This window comes from Sphaeramia orbicularis, chromosome 13, assembly GCF_902148855.1.
Source record: "Sphaeramia orbicularis chromosome 13, fSphaOr1.1, whole genome shotgun sequence".
NCBI classification, from domain to species: domain Eukaryota; kingdom Metazoa; phylum Chordata; class Actinopteri; order Kurtiformes; family Apogonidae; genus Sphaeramia; species Sphaeramia orbicularis.
In genome coordinates, this window is record NC_043969.1 from 43,167,594 (window position 1) to 43,189,023 (window position 21,430).

At 38.3% G+C, this 21,430-nt stretch overlaps 1 protein-coding gene across 2 annotated transcripts in view; it reads right to left on the minus strand.

Moving 5' to 3' along the window:
- Positions 1 to 2,286: 2,286 nt before the first annotated feature.
- Positions 2,287 to 21,430, minus strand: part of treh (trehalase (brush-border membrane glycoprotein)) — a 44,008-nt gene continuing 24,864 nt past the window's right edge. The window contains exons 12-15 of one of the 2 annotated variants that reach the window (XM_030151917.1): positions 20,395 to 20,506; positions 6,583 to 6,695; positions 6,436 to 6,489; positions 2,287 to 2,960 (exon numbers count right to left, since the gene is read on the minus strand). In XM_030151917.1, the coding sequence (XP_030007777.1) occupies positions 2,823 to 2,960; positions 6,436 to 6,489; positions 6,583 to 6,695; positions 20,395 to 20,506 (417 nt within the window). In that variant the 3' untranslated portion in view covers positions 2,287 to 2,822. Of the gene's footprint in view, positions 2,961 to 6,435; positions 6,517 to 6,582; positions 6,696 to 20,394; positions 20,507 to 21,430 lie in introns of those variants that run through there. The other variant, XM_030151918.1, reaches the window with a different exon arrangement.

Sequence of the window (21,430 nt, forward strand, 5' to 3'; positions counted from 1 at the left end):
AACTCAGTGAAAAACAGCTTCAATATGAGTCACAGAAGAAAAAAAAAAATACAAAAGTCTCAAAAATCTGTTCATCTAAAATCTATAATATTTCTACATATGGGTCAAAACACAGTAATGTCCCATCAGAGAGCGAATTTCAATTAACTGTCATTCCAACATTTATTTCAATATAAAGTAGCTCCTTGTTTTGGATAATCCCTTTTGGTCCAACTAAAGCAAAAATGAATTTAAAAGTAAAAATAGGACCAATGGTCCTGTAGCTTACCAGCCAAATTAAAAGCTTTGGGAAATGTATCCAGATGCCATTTATTATCACCCAGTTCTGTGTATTTATTCTATTACAGAAATAGCCCATGTTTTGGTCATATTCCAATCAGATCTGTCAAAAATTCAAATTCCAGCTTGATATCATTGATACTGATTTATTGGATCAATCCACTTCCTATCTGTTATAATGGGAAAATTTTTCAAAGTGGCACCAAATCCAGAATCAGATCCAGATCGAAATAATTGCAATGCCTTGTGTTGACATCATCATACAGAAGCTGTATACCAAGTTTGAAGTCAATCAGAACTGGAGTTTCAGAGAAGAAGACAATTGAAATTTTTTCCCCATAAGAGCCCATGTCAAATTTTCCGTAAGTTCCCGGATCCAGAAGAAGATCCTGATCAGCATGTGGACATTATGTTTGGGTCATCTCCCCATCAGGGCTGGACTGTAGAAATTTACACTGGATATCATTTATATTTACTGAGTTATTGCATCGATCACTTCCTATCTCTTATAATGGGGACATTTTTCAAAGTCGCTCCAAATCCAGAATCAGATCCGGATCCAAATAATTTCACTAACTTTTGTTGATATGATCATAAAGAAGCTGTATACCAAGTTTGAAGTCAATCGGAATTGTAGTTTCAGAGAAGAAGACGATTGAAATTTTTGTAACGGACGACAGACGACAATAGCTAGGTCGGTAAGCTAAAAAAACGTGGGTCATTTAGCAACACTAATCTGTCAGATTGTCTCTAAAATGTCCCGTCAGAGAGATTTTGAATACTGTGTTTTGACTCATATCTACAATGACTATTACCATTACTTTTTAGCTTACCAGCCGACAGGCCATAAGCTATTGTTGTCATGTGTCGTCCGTCGTCGTCTTCTGTCATCTGTTACAAAAATTTCAATCGTCTTCTTTTCCAAAACTACAATTCCAATTGACTTCAAACTTGGTATATAGCTTCTGTATGATGATGTCAACACAAGGTATTGAAATTATTTCCATCTGGATCTGATTCTGGATTTGGTGCCACTTTGAAACATTTTCCCATTATAAGAGATAGGAAGTGGATTGATCCAATAAATCAGTAAGTATCAATGATATCAAGATGGAATTTCAATTTTTTACAGATCTGATTGGAATATGACCAAAACATGGGCTATTTCTGTCATGTAATAAATACACAGAACTGGGTGATGATAAATGGCATCTGGATACATTTCCCAAAGCTTTTCATTTGGCCGGTAAGCTACAGGGCCATTGGTCCTATTTTTTAATGTTCTGCAGGTATTTTAATCAGCTTTTGGTCTGAAGCTACATTTAGAAAAACCTGTGGCTCCGTTTTTGATGCGACTTGAAGAAATGATAGAACTATATTAACCCATAAAGACCCAAACGGCCACTGGCAACCAACAGCATCTACTGATCTAAAATGTTTAACACCCTCAGAACCACTAAACCTATCAGTACGCTGTATTAATTCAGGTAAAACACAGTGTGTCATCTTTTCATGGTCATCAGATTTGACCCATTTGGACGTTCAGAGGCTCCGTAGTTACCGTGGAAACACCGTCATCTTCTACAACATTGATTCACCAGTAAAACCCATGGAGTTGAATCAACGACAATGGATGGACACACTGAGTTTATGATCAGTTAAAGATATTTTTGCTGAAGAAGTCACTTTTTCTTCTGTTTTCTCTGTTTCTGATATAATAACCTTCAACGTTAATGTGAGCTTTTATGGACATCTACATGATTAGTGAATTAAATACAGGAAAATTCACGATTTACACTGAAAAAAATGCAAAATAAAGAGGATAATATTACAATAAATGGTGATAAATCACTTAAGAAAGGTTAAATAAAGAGGAAAATTTCATTTGGGAACTGCCACAAAAGTAGTACTGGGTCTTTATGGATTAACACGACATGGAATTGATATTTGGTTCCAAAAAAAAAAAAAAAGCAAAATCTATGGAAAATGAGGTTGTTAAGTCTGATGACAAATAATTAGTGTATTTTTTATTTATTTGATTTCAGCAGCAAGTATTTACATGAAAACATTTGGCTGAGATTCTTAGGATTTTCTGGATGTTCAGCACATATTTCAACACAATCCTGTGCAAAATAAGCAAATGACAAAAATTTCAACCTCAGCTGTCGCGAAGGTACAAAGACTCAGCTCCTGATATTTGAATTCATCATGAGATCGATAGCTGTTTTTTTGTAGATTACTGCTGTAATTCAAGCCTGATCATTTGCTTACATAATCATATTTTCTGTTTTTTCCCAGAGATCATCGACCTCAGCAGCTAAATATTAAAATATCAGCCAAAGCGATTCTTAATTCTAATCGATTCCTTCTGAGCGTAGACGTCGTCCTGATCGTATATGCAGTAGAAAAGCTGTCAGGCCGCGTTAGAAGACATTTTCCTGCCTGCGTTTGTCTGAAGTGTCAGTGAACAGGAGTGATGTAGTGCAGCGAAACCTGGAAAAGGAAACTCCCACCCTCGGGTAGACTCCGCTGTCACCTCGGATTCACTGGAGCATGATGGGAACTGAGAAGACCAGAGGCAGCAGGAGTCCAGAAGACACATGTCCGCTAGCTGAGGTGAGAGTGGACCCGTACTGGTCCAGGAGCTGCAGGGCCACGCCGTTGGTCCAACCGAAACCCAGCTGCAGGAAGGAAACAGCGTCAAGGACCAGAAAACACATATTACACTGTAAAAAAAATATATATATAGGCTGTCACATTCTGTTCTATGTTAGAGTCATGTGGTGCTGATGCAAGAGATCAACCTGACAATAGAAGTGGGCAGTACTTTCACTGAAGGAGAACTGAACTAATTCAATTAAAGTCCATATATGACTTCTGTCAGTGATCAATAGGAACTATACTGAGATCTGTAACCATTTACATGTTATAAGCATCAAAATATGGACCGTTACATGTAAAGGCACATGTTTAATATTTTAAAAATTCGTCAAAAATGCAAAAGTTTAAATATCTCAGTACTGTGAACATACTTTGTATGTTGTATTGTCTCAAGGAAGATACATAAAAAATTTTACATGAATCAGTATTTTAATTTTTTTTTATAAATCAGTAGTTTAATTGAAGGAGATGTTGGAAGAAACTGACGACAAAGATGGCAGCCAAGAGGAAGGTGACGAAGATGACGATGAAAACGACGACGAAGATGACGACGAAGATGATGACGAAGATGACGACCAAGAGAAAGGCGACAAAGATGACGATGAAGACGAAGATGATGACAAAGATGACGACCAAGAGGAAGGCGACAAAGATGACGATGAAGACGAAGACGAAGATGATGACAAAGATAATGACGAAGACGGCGACCAAGAAGATGACAAAGAGGAAGGTGATGAAGATGACAATGAAGTCAATGATGAAGAAGAGGACAAAGATGACGAAGATGGTGATGAGGAGGAAGACGATGACAAAGACAACAACAACGACAAAGAGGAAGATGACAAAGAAGACGATAATGAAGATGACGATGACAAAGACAACGACAAAGTGGACAACAGTGAAGACAAAGATGACAACGCAGAGGAAGACGAAGATGACAGAAACACAAAGATGACGAAGAAGAGGAAGACGACAACAAAGACGATGACGAAAATGACAACAAAGACAATGACGGGAAAGACAACGACAACGACAGCAAAGATGTCAGTGAGGACGACGCCGAAGACAACAACGGCAAAGACAACAACGGCAAAGACAACGACGACAACAGCGAAGATGATGACAGTGAAGACGACGCAAAGACAACGACGGCGAAGACAACGACGGCGAAGACAACGACGGCGAAGACAACGACGGCGAAGACAACGACGGCGAAGACAACGACGGCGAAGACAACGACGGCAACAGTGAAGATGATGACAGTGAGGATGATGGCGAAGACAACGACGGCGAAGACAACGACGGCGAAGACAACGACGGCGAAGACAACGACGGCGAAGACAACGACGGCGAAGACAACGACGGCGAAGACAACAGCGAAGATGATGACAGTGAAGACGACGGCAAAGACAACAACGGCAAAGACAACAACGGCAAAGACAATGACGGCGGAGACAACAATGACAATGGCGAAGACAACGACAACAACGGCAAAGACAACGACAACAACAGCGAAGATGATGACAGTGAAGACGATGGCGAAGACAACAACGGCAAAGACAACAACAGTGAAGACAACAACAGCGAAAACAATGACGGTGAAGACAACAACGGCAAAGACAACAACGGCGAAGACAATGACGGTGAAGACAATGATGACAACAGCAAAGATGATGACAGTGAAGATGACGGCAAAGACAACAACGGCAAAGACAACAATGGCAAAGACAACAACGGCAAAGACAACGATGGTGAAGATGGCGACGGCAAAGACGACAGTGAAGACGACTGAAGTGGACAACTAAGACGAAGACAACGACAAAGATGACAAAGACAACACTGGACACAGCGCCGTCACAGTAACTCATGGCCCATCTGCCCTTGAACTAAACTGATTTAATGGTGGTTTGTTCATGTTGATGCTAACTGAACCAATGAAGGAGCTAATTTATTCTATAAAACGGAGAACACGAAGTCTGTTCAGAACTATTGTAGAAACAGGTCAGGACAACATGGCTCTGAAGATGCAAACAGGACATTTTCTGATACAAAAATGCAATTATTTTTATTTTCAGGCAATTAAAAACGGATGAAAATGTTCTAAAAATTCCTATTCCATTTCTGCATTTCCTGTAAATCGTAGACATTCCAGCTTTAACACATGCTTTTTACTCCTGAAACATACATTAATACAGCGTTAACGACACTACTGACATCCCTGTGATGCATACAGGATCCCAGAGCAGTTTTCACTCTGTGTCGTCTTCATTTCCTGTGCTTCGTTCTCTCTTTAGCATCATCTCCACTAGAACTTCACACAGTTAATTCACACACATCATTTACACATGAGCTTCACATGAACTAATCTAATAACACAACGTAATGTGCAAAAGCAGCACCGGGTCTCTTTAGGCATCCTGATCCCAGACCTGTTACATCAGTTGTGATAGTATCTCATTTATTATTCACTGTGATTGTGTGAGAATATTTACATACGATTCGAGTTACGACGTGTGTGTTTATCTCAGCAATGATTAACCAACTGTGTTTAAAGACGACTCTGATCTACTGGTGAAAAAGTGGTTTTCCAGTAAATTAAGGTGAGAAAAGATGCCAAAAATTAAAGAAAAAAACAAGTAAATGATAGAATTTGGTACTTCGCGCCCACTTTCATCTACGCAGCACATTAGTGAAAAAAATCCAATGATAAAAACAATGAAGAGAAAAATTAAGGCTGGTTGAAAATGTACAAATGGAAGAAGGACCCAACAGAGTGGAAAAGAAATTAAAATAGTCCAAATTAAGTGAATAGAATAGAATAGAATAGAATAGAATAGAATAGAATAGAATAGAATAGAATAGAATAGAATAGAACAAACAAAAACCAAATAGAATAGAATAGAATAGAATAGAACAAAACAGAACAAAATAGAATAAAATAGAACACAATGGAGTAAAATAGAATTAAATAGAATAGAACAGAATAGAGAGAAAAGAACAAAAGAAAACAAAATAGAATACAATAGAATAGAATAAAACAAAATAGGAGAAAACAGAACAAAATAGAATAGAATAGAATAAAATAAAATAAAATAAAAGAGAACAGAATAAAATAGAATAGAACAGACAAGAATAGAATAAAATAAAATAAAATAGAATAGAACAGACTAGAAGAGAATAAAATGGAATAGAACAAACAGAACAAAATAGAATGAAATAGAACAGAATGGAGTAAAATAGAAATAAACAGAATAAACAGTGTAAACATACATGTAACAGAGTAAATGTAACAGGGTAGTAAACGTAAACAGTGTGAAAGGTGAAGTGGTGATATTACAGTTTACATTAACTAGAGTTTACATTAATGTGCAAATACACTGTGTTCATGTGAAGACGCAGGACTGAGTGGAGAGGACTGACAGCGTCTAGCATGAAATTAGAACAGACTCATGTGACTCTAAGTGCATTCGTTTTACAGAACATGAAAGGAAGTACCTGAACTTCATACTCCCCTCCTCCGCCGGGTTTGCCATCTCCGTTCACATCGTACTGTCAGGATGGAGAAAATGACAAGTTCTGAGCTGCCGGTGTTATCACTGCTCCACACAAGGTCTGAAATAATGAAACCTTCAGAGGACTCACCTTCTCAAACATGGCCTCGTACTTCATGTAGGTCAGCCAGTTGGTCCGGATCCACCTCTGGGCCAAATCAAATGCCAGGTTTTGAGCGTCTTCTGAAGGCAGTTTGGATAAACCTGAGGATTAAAAGAAACCAAAACATGTCATTCCAGGACAAAGTAATTAGAACTAACCCAGTTTTAACTATAATGTAAATGTCTGGTATAAATACGAAGTGTAATGTCAGACTGTTTTTAGCAAATCACAACAATAATAATAAAACGTTAATTTCTTCTTCTTCTTCTTCTTCTTCTTCTTCTTCTTCTTCTTCTTCTTCTTCTTCTTCTTCTTCTTCTTCTTCTTCTTCTTCTTCTTCTTCTTCTTCTTCTTCTTCTTCTTCTTCTTTCTTCTTCTTCTTCTTCTTCTTCTTCTTCTTCTTCGTCCAAGACAAATTTCCCTGAGATGGATTGTTTGTTCCATTCCAACACAGATCTTTACTTCAGCTACTGACAACACAAACTGTTGCAGTAGTAGTTTATTTGGGAGTCATGACTTGGGAGTCATGATTGATAATCAGTTGACCTTCACGGATCACGTTGCCTCTGTCACCCGATCATGCCGTTTCACTCTGTTCAACCTAAGAAAGATCAGGCCATACCTAACCGAACAGGCCGCCCAGCTCCTGGTGCAGACTATGGTTATCTCCCGTCTTGACTACTGCAATGCTCTTCTAACGGGCCTCCCAGCTTGTGTTGTCAAACCACTACAGATGGTCCAGAATGCAGCAGCGCGTCTGGTCTTCAATCAGCCTAAAAGGGCACATGTCACCCCCTTACTCATTGAGTTACACTGGCTACCCATAGCTGCCCGCATCAAATTCAAATCTTTAATCCTAGCCTACAAAATTCTCCGTGGGTCTGCTCCTGTCTACTTAGGTGCACTAATAAAAGCTTATGTCGCCCCACGACCACTCCGCTCGTCTGGGGAACGTAGTCTGGTGGTCCCCAGACCTTGTACAAGACAATCCAGGCTCTTTTCATGGGTCGTTCCACGTTGGTGGAACGCTCTACCAAGTGCTACAAGAACAGAGTCATCCCTGCCTATCTTCAAGAAGCTCCTGAAGACCCAGCTCTTCCGAGAGCACCTCCTGTCCTAGCACTTTCAAACATTCCATTTTAAATATTCTAATAAGGTTTTTCCCAGGACAACCACAGATTCTTTCACGATTATCTCTGGACCTGCTGCGGTGGTCCGGCCTCTTCCCTGCCCTCATCATCACCACTCACTTATCCTCAACCGCCTCCATGTGTCTCCCCCTACTCCCCCCTTCTCCCCCTCTCCCCCAGTCCCTATCTCTATCGCTCTCTCTTTTTCCCCTTCTCTACTCTCTCTCTTTAACCCCAACTGGTCAAGGCAGACGGCCATCCTCCAGGAGTCTGGGTCTGCTCGAGGTTTCTGCCTGTTAAAGGGAAGTTTTTCCTCGCCACTGTCACCAGTCACAAGTGTTTGCTCCAGGAGGATTCTGTTGGGTTTCTGTAGAATTGACTTAGAGTCTGGTTTTGACCAACTCTATACATAAAATGTCAAGAGATAACTTTTTTGTGATCTGGCGCTATATAAATAAAATTTGATTGATTGAGTGATTTAATTGGTTTTCCCCTGTAAGTCGCTTTGGAAAAAAGCGTCTGCCAAATGCGTAAACATAAACATAAACATAAACATTTGGTCATTAATTACTTTAAACAACAAACAAAAACAACATATCTATTGTTCCATATACAATGCAACCGAAAGGGTTTAGGCTGAAGTTAAGACTTTTTTTGCCTAACCCTATTTACAATTAACACAATGTTTCCACGTGAAAAACAAATAAACAAACAAAAAAAAAAATTCAATGTAATCATTGCTAGATATACAACAGAAGAGAATACATATTTAATTTTAATTCAGGTAAATCATGTCCACATCTCAACTACTAATATTGATCCTTGTCTTTTAACCAAATATTTTCTTCAGTCAATCCTGAGCTCTAGATTTTTGAATAATAGTTCATTACCTCCGCCAGGAAGTATTGTGATCACTTTGCTTTGTGTGTTTGTTTGTTTGTTAGCAACTTTACAGGAAAACTGTTACAACCATCTTTACCAAATTGAACCCACAGATAGGCCTAGGCCCTGGGACCAACCCATTAAATTTTGGGCCAAGTAGGCCAAAGTTCAAGGTCACAGCAAGGTCACAAAATCTACAATTTTCCTATCTCCCATCATTGAGCAATTCTTGAAAATTCATGAAAAATTCCAAACGACTCTGATTAGCCTCCAATTTGATCCACCCGTAGCTTATAACAATATCTTGTATCTGGCACAAAATTGTCCACATCCACTGTGGAATGAGGACTCTGTGGACATTTCAATTTAACATTGAAAATCCCATTTACCACACATTTTTCATTATAACTCAACAAATATTGATTGGAATTTAACATAATTTGACATACACATGACTGGTACCAAGCTTCAAGTTTGTACAAAATATTGTTCCTCTCCATTTCTCTTCCGTTATGCTCTGTTGACTTTTGTTATTTTTTTATGCACCATTTTCAAAAAATCATAAAAAACGCAATTCGTGAAATATCATTATGAAATTTGTTTTGCACATCCATAGTTTAAAAAAAAATACTCAATCCACACATACACACTGTTCAGGGTGCTTGGCGGAGGTTTGCGTTCTCTGAACACTTGTTTTTACATTTTTTTAAAAAGTTTTAATAGTTTTAGACTGTTTGAATCAATCTACCAGGCCATTCCAAAGATTAACCCCTCTAACAGAAATACATCTACTTTTTTTTTTATTTGTTCTTGCCTTAGCTTTTTTAAAAATGCTGGTTCCTCTGAGGCTATACTGACTTTTCCTACATTCATACATCTCCTGGAAAACTGTACAGAAAACAGGTGATTTGTGATGTTACTGTGGCTGATTTCTGTCTAAAAACAGAGCTAAGCTAACAGAACTGTAATGTAAACTATCAGCTGATGCAGCACATGAAGATTATAAGACAGTAGTCACTTTTCCATTGGACATCTGCACAAAACTTTACCGATATTTATTAAATGTCCAAAAAAAAAACCAGAAGTGCATAATGTCGGTTTTTCCATTAAATCACAAATGCAATGATTTGTTTATTCATTATCACAAGATGACACGAGAAGTCATTCCATAAACATGGCGACAAACGTAAATATGGTGTTGATTTACAGATACAGTATATTCATTATTATTATATATTACTCCTCTATCTCGTACTAAATTAAAAAATGATTGGGTTTCCTGGTGTGTCCACACATACCGCGATATATTTCTTCTCCTTCACTTGTTGTAATGTACGTCAACATCCGTTTCTGACTCTAGTTGCGAAAAAAAGGTCTTTCCATACAGTTTTCCATGATATACCATTTGCGCTGTGCCCGAAAAACCACTTCTTGCCAGCGCAAAAACTTTTAATCAAAAAATGAGACTTTTGATGATATTGTCGTTTTTTCCATTAGGAAGTTATATTTGTGCAATTTGAGGGTCAATGGAAAAGCGACTAGTGTTATTTTGACTGACTGTTAAAATAAGTATCTATGAGTTTGAGTTTGAAGAAGAAAACTTGACAATACCAAAATACAGATGTGTGTAAACAATGACCTCTATTCTTTATTCAGTGGTACTGTCTGTGGATACATAGGGTTGATTTGTTGGTGGTTTGGATAGTCTTATGTGTGTTCTGGTGGACAAATTTGCAGCAGATGATGAAACCACTTCAGACCTGTCCAGTCTCAGCTTGAATGTTGTGTTTTTTTATTCCTCACTATTGCAGCCTCCCCAGTACTATCAGTCCTTTCAGTAAATCCTGTCTCCATACTGTGTGTTTTCTCTGCTTATTAGAGGCGACAGCGACTCCTCTAAACAACACAACTGCTCCAGTAACAGCCCAGAGACAGCATCAACCCTGTTTTTTTTGTGTTTTCTCAGTTTCATCAGCACCAGAAATGCAGCTGTAGTAAATAACTCACTGTCAATGTCCTCATTCATATTTTAAGATGCTACAGATTATACCCAGCTACAAGAAAAGCCTGTGAAGCCGTCAGTTAGAAATGGAGGAACACGGAGTTGTTGCTATTGACAAGACGCGCTGTTTCATCTTGTTGCACTGGTCTGAATTTGCAGGTTTTAAAGCGTCACAGACTGGAGGTTTGGAAGTGGTTGAAAGGTGCGGCTCATCTCACAACCTTTATTCACACTGGGCTCATATATCCTCTGAACCTGTCCGGTTCTGTTCTATGGTAGAGTCCTGTGGTGTTGATGCAAGAGAACAACCTCCCAGTAGAAGAGGGTGGTACTTTCACTAGTTTCACAAACTGTTTTGTTTTATCATTTGATCATGTTTTTAGATGTAAAGCACGTTGGTCTTTTTTGTGTTGTTATAAAGGGCTACATAAATGAACTTCGACCGACCGACCGGTTGTTTGATTGACTGACTGACTGACTGACTGACTGACTGACTGGTTGGTTGGTTGGTTGATTGCACTGGAGGAGAACTCAACAAACTAAATGAAAGTCCATATATGACTTCCTATCAGTGCTCATAGTTACTGATCTCTGTAACCATTTACATCACAAGTGTGAAACATGCGGCCCGGGGGCCAAATCCGGCCCACCAAAGGGTCCGATCCGGCCCCTTGGGATGAATTTGTGAAATGCAGAAATTACACTGACGATATTCACAATCAAGGATGTTAGAATCATTTTAGGTCAATTCAATCTCAAGTGGGTCAGATCAGTAAAATACTATCATAATAACCTATAAATAATGAAAACTACAAATTTTCTCTTCATTGTAGTGTAAAAAAAAAAAGTAAAATTACACAAAAATGTTTCCATTTACTGACTAGCCTTTTACAAAAAATGTGAATAACCTGAAATTTCTTAAGAGAAGTAAGTGGAATTGTACCAATATTCTGCCTCTCACTAAATGTTTTGTGTATTTGTAGATCCACTGTGATCTGTAAGTTGTGATGCATATGTATAAATGATAAACTAAGACGTAATATTGTTAAAATTGGACTGATTTTTCTTAAGAAGTTTAAGGTTCATATTTGTTCATGTTATGTTCAAGTACAGTTCGTAGATGTAAACGTTTTCATTACGGAGTTTGACTTTTTTCACTCAGAAACATAGAAAAATACTTTGGAGTTGACATTATTTATAAGTTCTTATCCTATGATTTATATTATTTTACTGGTCTGGCCCACTTTATATTATATTAGGCTGTATGTGGCCCCTGAACTAACATGAGTTTGACACCCCTGATTTACATGTTATAAGCCATCAGAATATGGACCACTGTAAGCAAAAGCAAATTTTTAATATTGAAAAAAAAAAGTAAAACAAAAAAAAAATAATTCAAAAATCTAAATTTCTCAAAACTGTGATTAAACTTTGCAGACATTGTCCCAATGACACTACATGTAAAATTAGAAATCAATCCAACCAGTAGTTTCAGAGAAGATTGCTGAAATTTAGACATTGGTGACCTTGAGTTTGACCTTTCAAGATCACTCAAGGTCAAAGCTCATGGACCCAAATGAAAGTCCATATGTGACTTCCTATCAGTGATCAATAGTATCTATATTGATATCTCTAGCCATTTCCATGTTATAAACCATCAAAATATGGACCATAATAAGTAAAGGAAATTTTTTTTATATTTCAAAAATTCCTCAAAAATGCAAAAATAAAATTAGGAACAAGCTTTGTAGCAAGGTTATAATAGTTTTGGATTTTTAATTATAGTTTAGTTTGAATTAGTTTTGACTTTTTTTTCTCTTATTCAGTTAGTTTTAATTAGTTTTTAGAGCAGGTTTGTTAGTTTTTATTAGTTATCGTTTTTTTTCTGAATGCTTAGTTTTAGTTTAGTTTAGTTTTAGTATTAGTTTTAGTTATTTCATATATTTTATCTTCCTCATCATCCTATTCAAAGAAATTAGTGAGGCGTGGATATGGGTTACCCTGGACACTTTATTTGGGGGTCGGGTTAGGGCGGCTCATGGACTGAGCAGAGACACAATGTACCGTACAATGTATAAATTCCCTATAGCAGGTTGAGGGGGGGTGCAATCCATACACAACGTCACTTATGTGAAACAATGCGAAGATGGGCAAAGCATGAGAGGAGATGAACAAAGCAGCCAGCAGTTAAACCAGATAGCAACATATATAAACCAGCTAACCAGCAGTTAAAGCAGATAGGAACCTATTATAAACCAGCTAACCAGCAGTTAAAGCAGATAGGAACATATATAAACCACTTATAAACATATATAACCCAGTTCCTCATCAGTAAACCACACCTTAGCAGATATCTCATATCTTAATCATCTCCAGTTCCATTATTAGCCAACTTTGCTTCAGTTCAGTTCAGCTAGCTGTAGCTAGTAACATCAAACGTTTTTTTAACATTCTAACAGGTTCCATACCTCTGTAATTGGATTAGTTTTTATCCTCCTCTTTTCTCCTCTTCTAAACTGTGCAGTTCAGGGCTTGGAAGGCCTTTTCATGGTGATAAACTCTCCAGTTTTAACCTGGATGCTAGTTCAACACTGACTCTGTCCTTTAGCTCTGCTCTGTCTCTGTCACTCACGCGCACACACACGGTACGCCAAAAAAAAAAAAACCCGACCCATGTATCACTAAAGTAAACCCCAGACAGGACGGTGCTGCTGTGTCCCAGCTTTAGTCTGTATGTTCCAGGTAGAGTGGGGACCAGAAGACGACTGGAAACCACCAGTGACCAGACATGACAGACTGTGAAGTGTCGTATGGTGTCACCAGCTCAAACTGCTGGAGCCAAATAAATTAATTTCATATCAATCTGACATTGACAAAGACGAAAACGAAGGGAATTGTATCCATAATTTTTATACGTTTTAGTTAGTTTTGTAAGCTCACAATACAGTTTCAGTTAGTTATCGTTTTTTTCTTTTAATTAGAGTTTTTATTAATTTCAGTTAACGAAAATGTTTTTTCAATTTTAGTTTTCGTCATTTCGTTCGTTTTCGTTAACGATAATAACCTTGCTTTGTAGACATTGTCCCAAGGAAGCAACACATAAAATTTGGCATGAATCTGATGAATTGGTAGTTGCGTGTAAGAAGATATTTGAAGAAATTACTAAAGAAGACGACAACGAAGATGATGACAAAGGCAATGCCAGACACAGTACTTTCAAATTAACTCATGGTCCATTGGGGGTTAAGGTTAGAGTCTGTGAGCAAGGTTCTAATAGTTTTGGATTTTTCATTATAGTTTAGTTTTATTTAGTTTTAACTTTTTTTTCTGTAATTCAGTTAGTTTTAATTAGTTTTTAAAGCATGTTTGCTAGTTTTTATTAGTTATCGTTTTTTTCTGAATGCTTAGTTTTAGTTTAGTTTAGTTTTAGTTATTTCATATATTTTATTTTCCGCACCATTTTATTCAAAGAAATTAGTGAGGTGTGAATCAGCAGGTTACCCTGGACACTTTATTTGGGGGTGGGGTTAGGGCGGCTTATTGACTGAGCAGAGACACAAACACATGTACAGTACAATGTATAAATTCCCTAGAGCAGGTTGGGGGAGGGTGTGATCCATACACAATGTCATTTACGTGAAAACAATGTGAAGATGTGCAAAGTGTGAGAGGAGATGCACAAAGCAGCCAGCAGTTAAAGCAGATAGAAACATATACAGGGGTTGGACAAAATAATGGAAACACCTTAAAAAATCAACAAAATATAATTTAATATGGTGTAGGTCCGCCTTTTGCGGTAATTACAGCCTCAATTCTCCGAGGTATTGATTCATACAACTTGTGAATTGTTTCCAAAGGAATTTTAAGCCATTCTTCAGTTAGAATACCCTCCAACTCTTTTAGAGACGATGGCGGTGGAAATTGACGTCTTACTTGAATCTCTAAAACTGACCATAAATGCTCAATAAAGTTGAGGTCTGGGGACTGTGCCGGCCATACGAGATGCTCAACTTCATTAGAATGTTCCTCATGCCATTCTTTAACAATTCTAGCTGTATGGATTGGGGCATTATCATCTTGAGGTGAAGGTGTTTCCATTATTTTGTCCAACCCCTGTATAAACCAGCTAACCAGCAGTTAAAGCAGATAGAAACATATATAAACCAGCTAACCAGCAGTTACAGCAGATAGAAACATGTATAAACCAGCTAACCAGCAGTTAAAGCAGGTAGAAACATATATAAACCAGCTAACCAGCAGTTACAGCAGATAGAAACATGTATAAACCAGCTAACCAGCAGTTACAGCAGATAGAAACATATATAAACCAGCTAACCAACAGTTACAGCAGATAGAAACATATATAAACCAGCTAACCAACAGTTACAGCAGATGGAAACATATATAAACCAGCTAACCAGCAGTTAAAGCAGATGGAAACATATATAAACCAGCTAACCAGCAGTTAAAGCAGATATAAACATATATAAACCAGCTAACCAACAGTTAAAGCAGATGGAAACATATATAAACCAGCTAACCAACAGTTACAGCAGATGGAAACATATATAAACCAGCTAACCAACAGTTAAAGCAGATGGAAACATATATAAACCAGCTAACCAGCAGTTAAAGCAGATGGAAACATATATAAACCAGCTAACCAACAGTTAAACCGCATAGAAACATATGTAAACATTTATAACCCAGTTCCTCATCAGTAAACCACACCTTAGCAGATCTCTCATCTCTTAATCATCTCCAGTTCCATTATTAGCTAACTGTGCTTCAGTTCAGTTTAGCTAACTGTAGCTGTAACATCAAACGTTTTTTACCATTCTAACAGGTTCCATACCTCTGTAATTGGATTAGTTTTCATCCTCCTCTTCTCTCCTCTTCTAAACTGTGCAGTTCAGGGCTTGGAAGGCCTTTTCATGGTGATAAACTCTCCAGTTTTTACCTGGATGCTAGTTCAAATCCCTGTCTGACACTGTTTGTCAGTTAGCTCCGCTCTGTCTCTGTCACTCACGCGCACACACTGTGAGCAAAAAAAACAAACAAACAAACAAACAAACAAAAAACCCGACCCCACTCATCACTAAAGTCAGTCCCAGACAGGACTGTGCTGCTTTGTCCCAGCTTTAGTCTGTATGTTCCAGGTAGAGTGGGGACCAGAAGAGACTGGAAACCACAGTGACCAGACATGACAGACTGTAGTGTCATATGGTGTCACCAGCTCAAACTGCTGGAGCCAAATAAATCAATCTGATCTCAATCTGACATTGACAAAGACAAAAACGAAGGGAATTGTATCCATAATTTTTATACGTTTTAGTTAGTTTTGTAAGCTCACAATACAGTTTCAGTTAGTTATCGTTTTCTTCTTTTAATTAGAGTTTTTATTTATTTCAGTGAACGAAAATATTTTTTCAATTTTAGTTTTCGTCATTTCGTTCGTTTTCATTAACGATTATAACCTTGTCTGTGACCTTGAAATAATATCAAGAAAATAATATCAAAATAAAAAAAAGTCATGAAAATATACAGTGCATTTATTTTTTCAACTTCATGAACATTATCACAACAGTGGTGTATAATAAACTACAGTATATGTGAGGGGCAGCGTTTGTTGTGCCTGGCACCACTTATTATTCTTATATTTTGACACAACCCTCCATAATTTCCACCATAAACTGTCATTTATCCTCACCATTCAGCCTCCACTGTCCTCAACCACCCAATACTTACTGTAATTGTATAATGTTATTGTGAACCTCTTCAATGACGGGATCAAGTGTTTTTAGAATCAGATTTGTCTGATTTCCCAAAGTCACAGATCTCCCTTAGAATCATCCTGTGCTTCAGTCGCTGTAGATCAGACTGAAGGCAAAACGCCAGTGGAATAAACAGAGTGTGCCTCTGGATGGAGCTGAAGGTTTGGCAAAGCATCACCAGGATGGAGACCAAGCGTTTGATGGTGTCTGGGGGTTGGAGGATCGGATTCCAGATACTAAATACAACCACTTTGTAGGACTCTGTCCTATTAGACTGTCAGACACTGAATGTATGGTTTTTTAATCATAAATCTGTCTTTAAGTTCAAAGCTACAACAACAAACAGGTATGACCGCTGTGTGAATTTGACTGAACTGTGCAGTTTATAGAAATTATGCTGCAGTGACACTTGTTGGTTGATCAGTTACACTGGTCTACTTTTTTTTTTTTTTTTTTTTTACAAATTATCTGACAAAATGTGCTAAATCTCACATATTTTAATAAGATGAATTGAAAATAACTGACCAAAGTGCTGATTAGCTGGTGTCTTCAATTTACATGATGAAGTGTTAGTACATATATATTGGTTTATGTCCATTTATACAATACATTTATAAATATTCCAGTATACAGAGCCTGTAAAGTGAATGTATTGTGATGTAAAGACAGTGTTTTGAAGTAGATCTAGTAGCTATAAGACAAACTTTCCTATGGAGTAAAACACATTCTCACAATTTCACATTTTGACCCAAAACTGTATTTTGGAAACTCCAACCAACCAGCATTTTTGACTAATTTTTTCTTTATCAGTGACTCAGACTTGGTAAAGATTCAGTACTTTTATTCTGGAGGTGTTTTTTTTTTTTTTTAACTTATAGACTATGAAGATAATTTTGTGCCTTTATTATGCTAGCAAAGGGAAAAAAGGCAAACAAAGAATACAGTGTTGAAACAAAAAATTAAGATTTGAAAACAAAAGTGAAGGTTTCAAGACTTTTTAGCTTAACAAAATCTATTGTGTTCTCATTTTCTTCATTTCAAATCTGAAACTTCTGCTTGCACGCCAAAATGTTTTGTCCTTTGAAAAGTTTTGTTTCCAAGTCCAAAGGTTTTGGGTCCATATATCTTTTGGTAATTGGATTTTATTTTTGGAAACAAAAGAAAAACTAGTGGTTAATTGATTTTCGTTTTAAAATGCAAGAATTAAAATTGAATTTCAATGTGTTTTCCTTTTTCAGTGTCAAAACAGATAAACCAAATTTAAAAAATAAATTGATTTTCATTTTTCTCTTCCTAATAACAAAAAGAAGAAAGTTACTACCTGACAGAAAAGGAAAAACAGACCAAAAACAGCAGTTTTTTTTTTTTTTTTTTTCATTTTCTGAGACCGGATGTTGGCATTTTCAAGGAAAGAGCGCTAATGCTTAGGTCACAAAGATTCTTACGAACAATGGTTTGTACAAATCTTCCAGTTCATATGAAATCTGGAGTTCGTAGACATTTGTGGAGGGAGCATGTCTATGATGGACCTGTGGAGTTGAATTAATGAAGAATTCAGACCCAAGCAGAGCATTTCCAGTTTATGTAGACCACAGGGAAACGTTTAAAAATGCATAATTCCATTTAAAAAAAAGCAAAATATCACTCCTTTAAGATAGTATTTTTCATGAGCGTGTTCCAGTCTGATTTCTGGCTGAAGAAGCTCCGCACATCCAGAGAAAACACACGAACCAATCAACCCTGAGAAACAACTGGCAGTGTGTATGGGAGTGTTTTCTTCTGCCATTTCTCTCCCGCACTGAGGATAATTAGACGGGCTTCATTTGTTTAAACTGCCTTTTGCTAACCATAATGATATTGTTTTCTTTGTGCTGCTCAACTAACGTCACGCCTCGTAGATGTTTGACTCGAGGCCAAAGGTGAAAATAACAGATAGTGTAATTAATAACAGGACTCCACTGGTTAAACGTATGTGAATGCACAGTTTATCATGTAAAGATCTGGAGTCATGGAGTTCAAAGCATGAACAAAAACCTGAATTTAACCCTTTCATGTATGACATAGGATATGTTCAGACAGCAGGTCTTAATGCACAATTTGGATTTTTTGGTGAAATCCGATTTTTTTTTGTGTGTGCTCTTTCATATGACACATTAAATGCGACTTCTGCCAGTTTTGAGTATGAACTGAATGAGACCCTGAAGTGACCCGCATGTGCAAAAGAGGTCCTGACCTAATACATGACCATGCAGGCATGCACTGTGTTTACCAAAGTAACACTCCTGGGACACCAAATTGTGACATTTGTTGCATTTCAATGCTGGCAGTAAGTCAGACCTGTTCCAGGTGCATGTGGGACTCTGGCAGGGCTGCCCTTTGTCACTGGTTCTGTTCATAATTTTTATGGACAGAATTTCTAGGCGCAGCCAGGGGCCGGAGGGGGTCCGGTTTGGGGACCACAGGATTTCATCTCTGCTTTTTGCAGATGATGTTGTCCTGTTGGCCTCATCGAACCTGGACCTTCAGTGTGCCCTGGGGCGGTTTGCAGCCGAGTGTGAAGCGAGTGGGATGAGGATCAGCACCTCCAAATCCGAGGCCATGGTTCTCGACCGGAAAAAGGTGGTTTGCCCTCTCCGGGTTGGCGGAGAGTCTTTGTCCCAAGTGGAGGAGTTTAAATATCTTGGAGTCTTGTTCACGAGTGAGGGAAGGATAGAGCCTGAGATTGACAAACAGATCGGTGCAGCGTCTGCAGTGATGCAGTCATATCGGTCAGTTGTGGTGAAGAAGGAGCTGAGCCGAGAGGCAGAGCTCTCGATTTACTGGTCATATTACGTTCCTACCCTCACCTACTGTCATGAACTTTAGGTCATGACCGAAAGGACAAGATCCCAGATACAAGCGATCAAAATGAGTTTCCTCCGCAGGGTGGCTGGGCGCACCCTTAGGGATAGGGTGAGGAGCTCAGTCACCAGGGAGGAGCTCGGAGTAGAACCGCTCTTCCTCCACATCCAGAGGGGCCAGCTGAGGTGGCTCAGGCATCTGTTTGGGATGCCTCCTGAACGCCTCCCTGGGGAGGTGTTCTGGGCATGTCCCACCTGGAGGAGACCTCAGGGAAGACCTAGGACACGTTGGAGAGACTTTGTCTCTCGGCTGGCCTGGGAACGCCTCGGGGTCCCCCCGGAAGAGCGGGAGGAGGTGTCTGGGGAGAGGGAAGTCTGGGCATCCCTGCTTAGACTGTTACCCCGGCGACCTGGCCCCGGATAAGCGGCAGATAATGGATGGATGGATGTCTGTGGTGACACGTTCTAAATGTACAATTTATTTTGAATATTCATAAAAATTGGACCGGTTGCTCAATAGTCAAAATGTCCAAATGTCTTGATGGAATAGACCTTGTTCTTTCCATAAACATCTGAGCATTCTCAGTGCACCACCCACCATTATTGTTTTTACGGTTGTTTGCAGTGTTGTGGTGATTTTCCTTAACTGTTGTTTTTTTTAACTGTGTTTTTACTGAGTTTTGACCATGTAACTGCTTTTTGAATTCAACCAGGTGTCAAAAAGCAATTGGACTGATTTAGAAAAAAAGAAAACAAAAACTACAGGGCCAAAATTCAGATCCTTGTCGTTCAGTGTGTTCCAGTTCACAGTTCATGTCCAACATCCTAAATCTCTTATTGATGTACATTCTTAGTGCCTTATTTTGTCAAAACCTGTCAAACTTCAGTTCCTCTCTTTGTCTTTTTCTGGTATTTCACCCTGAAATAATGTCTCAGGGGATAAAAGGGTTAACAGATCATATACATGTCACTTATGGGCAAAAAAATCTGATTTGAACCACATTTGCCTGCAGTCTGAACGTAGCCTTAGACCATTTTTCCCTGAAGTACCCATCCCTACCACCCACCCTGCACTTTGAGGATGACCCCCACCTCCTGAACCACATCCAACCACAGTACGGTGCAGGATGGTCAAACCCGAGGCAGATATAGCAGTTTCTTCAGTCACGTACCTTCAATGAGCATGTGCTGTAATGGGGGCCAAGCGTTGGGGTAGTCCCACTGCTGCCCAGACTGATGGAGGGACGTCGGAACTCCATTTGGGAACTGGAGGGCACCACTCCCCTGTGAGGAGGAAGAGGATGTTCAGCAGTGATTCTCAACCAGTAGGTCACATACCTGTTTTCAGTGGGTGTCATCGGGCTTTGTCTGAATACAAATAATCATAATAATAACCAATCGTGCTTTGTTTTTTACAGAGCTGAGCCTCGTCCATTCACACACCCCAACAGTAGGTGGTGGTAATGTGCTGTAATGCTAATAAACACCAGACATTTCACAGCATCAAAGAAGAACCAGAAGCGTTTATTCATATATGACAATGACTACATCAGATATGTTTTTACCTACATTGAGGACAAAAACCTCAGTGTGTTTAATTCTTGAATAAGTGACTGAATGCACTTTTAATTTTTAACTCAGTGCACATTTTTGTTTTTGGTTAAAATGCAGCTAATTTAATGTTAAAGGGAATATTTTCATATTTAGCATCGCCACCTGCTGGTCAGTTTGATTTATCATTAACCCATTAACTCAGTGTGACTTCTGTGGCAGTTCCCAAGTATTTTTTTTTCTCTTTATTCAACCTTTCCTGAGTGATTTATCACCATTTGTTATAATATTATCCTCTGAATTTTGCATTTTCCCAGTGAAAATCGGCTATTTTTCTATGTTTAATTGACTGACAATGAAGAAGTTCATAAAAGCTCCGAGTAAAGTCAAAGGATTTGCATCAAACCAGAAAAAAATGTAAGAAAAGGGGACTTTTTCATTAAAATCTCTCAACTGAACATAAACCCAGTGTCTCCATCCACTGTCATTGACCCAACTCCATGGGTTTTACTGGTGAATCAATGTTGTAGAAGATGACAGTGTTTCCATGGTAACTATGGAGCCTCTGAACATCCAAATGGGTCATAAATGATGACCATGAAAAGATGAAAAACTGTATTTTACACCAATTATTTACATGTATTGATAGGATAAGTG